Below are 4,734 nucleotides of genomic sequence, written 5' to 3'. Positions count from 1 at the left end.
AAACCTATCTGTGTAGTCACAGGGATGTGATGAAACAGAGGTGAATTTAGGGAGCCTCAATGTTCCTGCTAGGCATGGTGGGACAGATAGCTGAGAGCACCTGTAGAGAAAACTGGGAACTTCTGTGTTAGCCTGTGAGCTGAGAGAAAATGTGGACAAATAAAGGAAGAGACAGAGGTGTTGACTTGCAGTATCCCACGGCTGGGGGGCAGAGGGAAGAGATAACACCTACGGGAACACTCCTTCTGGGAGGCATTCGATAGTACAGGAAGGAGATCTGAGGTAAAGGGGGTTGTGAGAAGACTGGAGGAGAGGTGACATATGATGCCACCGTCATGGGTCAAGGTTGGATGTGCTGACCAGAGGGCAGAGAGAACCGAGGCTGGGGGAGCATGGGATTGTAGAGGAGCCTGCCTGTGCCAGATGCTACTGAGGAGGCAGTGTATACTGGGTGGGAACCCCAACAACTGTTCCCTTAATGTGGCAGGCATGGCACCCATGGGGTAACTAGATACCCCACATTAAATGATAAAAATCGCTGGTTCTCTAAACACTCAGGCTTGTGTGGACTCTGGGACCAAGTGAGCTCTCTGTTCTCCGCCCCGGTCTACACAGGAGCAAATGGTCCTAGAAAGCAGGGCTGGGGATGCCACTGATGGTAGAGTGCTTGCCTGGCACACACGGAGCCCAAGGTTTGGTTCCTAGCACCGAGTAAAACCTGAGCATGGCGCCTCACCTGCAGGCTCAGCACTTGGCATGTAGAAACAGGAGGATTGCTGGCTCTACAAGTTAGAGATCAGTGAGAGCTATGTAAGATTATGTCAGGTGGAAGGAAGGGAGGAAAGGAAGGAGGGAGGAGGGGAGGGGGAGGGAGGGAGGAAGGGAGGAAGGGAAGAAGGGAGGGAAACGTGAAAGAAAGCACATGTACATGATCATCACAGGCTTCAGGGAGACTTAACTTCCACCTTAGACCACGGTCAAGTTCATCCATAACTTCGCAGAGAAGCCACTGTCGATGGTGGCTGCTGCCATGACTTATTCGAAGCCTTGATTGGCCACATTTTGGCACTACGCCAAGGTTGAGCTGGTTTTCCCCAACCCCTGGTGAAATCCCTATACTATTCAGAGAGTGAAAAAAATAATCCAAAGTGCTAAAACTGGTAGCTTCAAACGGCTTACAGTTAAGGAAGCTGTGCTGAGTGGTTTGGTGGCCACTGAGGTGTGGATGTGGTTTTATATCGGAGCGATCATAGGCAAACGTGGCATTGTTGGCTATGATGTTTGAAATCCAATCTTTAACTTTCAATATGAGTTCTTATACCATGTGTAATGGGACTGCTATCTGAATAAAATACTAGGTGTTGAAAAACAAAACAAAACAAAACAAAAAACCCCACGATCAATACAGCGAGGGAAGTGATTTGGCGTTTGGCTAACATGTCCACCATAAGGAGTCTAAGAACTAGGCATAACCTATTTTTATTTGATTTATTTGGAAACTTTTATTTTATATGTATGGGTGGGTGGTTTTTCCTGCATGTATGTTTGTGTACCCACATGTATGCAATGTCCATGGAGGTCAGAAGAGGTCATTAGATCGCCTGGCACCTGAGTCATAGACAGTAGTGAACCAAGGTCACAGTTTTACAATGGTGCATAAGGATATATGATTGTCAAGTAGATCTGGGAGCAGGAAGCCTGAACCCAAGGGAAGACACCATTATTTATATATGGCCAGGGTGGGACACTGTCTTAGTCAGGGTTTCTATTCCTGCACAAACATCATGACCAGAAGCAAGTTGGGGAGGAAAGGGTTTATTTAGCTTACATTTCCACATTGCTGTTCATCATCAAAGGAAGTCAAGACTGGAACTCAAGCAGGGCAGGAGGCAGGAGATGATGCAGAGGCCATGGAGGGATGTTACTTACTGATTTGCTTCCCCTGGCTTGCTCAGCTTGCTTTCTTATAGAACCCAAGACTACCCAAGCCCAGGGATGGCACCACCCACAATGGGCCTCTCCCCCTGATCACTAATTGAGAAAATGCCTTACAGCTGGATCTCATGGAGGCATTCCTTAACTGAAGCTTATTTCTCTGTGATAACTCCAGCCTGTGTCAAGTTGACACACAAAACCAGCCAGTACAGACACGCATCATCGCACCATATTACCATGTCGTAAGAGATTTTGTTGATCAGAGCTGGGGAAAGACTATGGAGGGGACACTGCTGGGGCTCTGCTCCTGTCCCCTCTCTAGCCTGGTGGTCACATCTCCTCTGGCCTTGACCTCTGTCCAATAAAACATACTCTGTTCCACCAGTAGCTGGGTGTTCTGGAAAACAGAAGGTTCTATTTGAGAAGTCTCTATCCCTCGTTCCCTTGGGCAATGTGATTTGCGCAGACTCCTGGACTGCCTTCACTGATTAGACGTCCACATGACATGTTATGTGCTGATAAAACACCCTTCAGTGGTGACCTCCTTCTTCCCTCACACTGATCTCATCTTGTCAGGCTCTTCTCCTGCCCAGCTTCTCACCATCATTTACAAATAAATTGCATAGCCCCTGGGAAGTTCAAGGCCAGCCTCAGCTACATAGTGAGCCCATATCTCCAAACAAGCAGAGACACACTGGGGACTCAGCTCACCTATATTCCCAGCACTCAAGGAGTAGAGGCAGGAGGATCCGATATTCAGGGTCATGCTTGACTTCATAGCAAGTTTGAAGCCTACTGGGCTACACGAGACCCCGTCTCTACCCCAAGACCCCTTTTCCTCTGTGTATTTCAGGGGCTACTCTGGGAGAAAGCCTATGCTCCAAGGCAGTATACTGTGCTTAATCTTGTGCTAGTTCCATGCATGAGAGGTCAGCACAGGGAGACAGCGAGGAAACCGAGGAAACCGCTGAGACTGTGATTATGTCACAGCGAGGGAGGCGAGGAGAGGTGGGGTCAGCAGTTTCTGAACTGTGAGGAATGTGGAAAGAAAACAAAACTCCCAACCATGTTGGGCTCAGCACCAGCACGGAGAAAAATTCTTCCTCCTGGGGCCTCTAAATTTATCACTTTTAGCAAATGAAGTGGTGACCCAAGATGAATAACCTCCCGTTTCTCTTGCTGAGATTCATGAATATATCAGCCAATGAGAAGCGGCAGCCTCTGGAGAGGCAAGAGACAAATAAGCCAATGAGAAGCAGCCTCCACTGCGTAGCTCGAGCAGAAGGAAGGCGACTTCTTAGGCAGCATGTGACTAGAATGTGAGTAGTGAATTAGTTTACTTGATTCTGCATCACGCCATGCAGGGCATGCTGACATCACAGCAGACAGGGAAGGACGGACCGGTTAGCTGTAGCGATAACTTTAGGACTTCGGGAATTCGGCACACTCCATGCCTTTCAGAAGGTGATAAGACAGCAGGGCACGTCCGTCCACAGAAGAGGACACAGTTGATGATAAAAGCATAAAAGCGTGAAGTCCAGCCGGGCGTGGTGGCGCACACCTTTAATCCCAGCACTCGGGAGGCAGAAGCAGGCGGATTTCTGAGTTTGAGGCCAGCCTGGTCCGCAGAGTGAGTTCCAGGACAGCCAGGGCGACACAGAGAAACCCTGTCTTGAAAAACCAAACCAGGTGGTGCGTCTGGTTGCAGGAGAAGGTGGTGGTGTCCACAGAAGTTAAAGTTCCTCGTAATTTTCTCTTGTTGGAAGAACTTGAAGGAGGACAAAAAGGAGTAGGTGATGGTACTGTTAGCTGTGGCCTTGAAGATGATGAAGACGTGACACTTACAAGGTGGAAAGGCATGATTATTGGGCCACCAAGGACAAACTATGAAAACAGAATATATAGCCTGAAAGTAGAATGTGGATCTAAATACCCAGAAGCTCCTCCATCAGTTAGATTTGTAACAAAAATTAATATGAATGGAATCAATAATTCCAGTGGAATGGTGGATGCATGGATCATACCAGTATTAGCAAAATGGCAAAATTCCTATAGCATTAAAGTTATACTTCAAGAGCTAAGACGTCTTATGATGTCCAAAGAAAATATGAAGCTTCCACAGCCTCCAGAAGGACAGACATACAACATCTAACTTTAGTGGATCTCAAACTTGTCTTAAATCAGCAACCTTCTACTCATGTTAATGTCTTGATTAAATATCACCATGCAAAATACCCACACATTAAGTAAAAGAATTGCAGCTGGTAAACATGACCTGGACAGTTGTAAGAATATATTTATTATATGTACACCTATTATGGTTTCAGGTAACAAGAGAAATGCAGCACAATTTTTCTTTCTCTTTTTAAAGCACTGTCATTTAAACATGAACCTGAAGTATTCAAAATGGAATTTAGGTTTTCAAGACAAAAGCATGGCAAAAGAGTGTCAGATGGTCATGGAAACATGTGTTTTTCTGGAAAGTAAAGTCTCAAGAAAGAAGAACAGAAATGGCATGCGTTATCTATCATATTCAGAGCTACAGTTGGAATTGTTTAAAGTAGCAGATACAATGAACAGCCAACAATTGTGTTAATTCTTGAAGCAGTGTGGGTGCTGACTACTGTCAGTATGAAACATAGGTTCAGGATGGTTTTGATACCTGTATTTATAATAAAAGATGTTGGGGGTTTTGAATTTCTGTTAAAAGCTGTTCCCGTTTGTTACATGTAACAGACATAATTTATTTACAGTCTTTGTTTAGTAAAACATGCTTAGATGTTTTAAGTGAAGTCAACA

General features: G+C 45.8%; 1 protein-coding gene across 1 annotated transcript; it reads left to right on the top strand.

Moving 5' to 3' along the window:
• The first annotated feature begins 3,293 nt into the window (after positions 1 to 3,293).
• On the top strand, positions 3,294 to 4,087 carry LOC110328456 (ubiquitin-conjugating enzyme E2 variant 2-like). The gene is made up of 3 exons (XM_021207849.1): positions 3,294 to 3,338; positions 3,644 to 3,813; positions 3,940 to 4,087. The coding sequence occupies exons 1-3, from the start codon at positions 3,294 to 3,296 to the stop codon at positions 4,085 to 4,087; spliced, it is 363 nt and encodes a 120-aa protein (XP_021063508.1).
• The last annotated feature ends 647 nt before the right edge of the window (positions 4,088 to 4,734 follow it).

The sequence above is a fragment of the Mus pahari genome, chromosome 10 (genome assembly GCF_900095145.1).
Source record: "Mus pahari chromosome 10, PAHARI_EIJ_v1.1, whole genome shotgun sequence".
NCBI classification, from domain to species: Eukaryota; Metazoa; Chordata; class Mammalia; order Rodentia; family Muridae; genus Mus; species Mus pahari.
This window is presented reverse-complemented; position numbering and strand designations above follow the sequence as displayed.

Coding starts and splice junctions, on each gene's coding strand:
- LOC110328456 (XM_021207849.1), top strand. CDS start 3,294: ATGCAGGGCATGCTGACATCACAGCAGACAGGGAAGGACGGACCG. Junction 3,339..3,643: donor AGACAGGGAAGGACGGACCG/GTTAGCTGTAGC, acceptor GTCTGGTTGCAG/GAGAAGGTGGTGGTGTCCAC. Junction 3,814..3,939: donor ATGATTATTGGGCCACCAAG/GACAAACTATGA, acceptor TTCCAGTGGAAT/GGTGGATGCATGGATCATAC.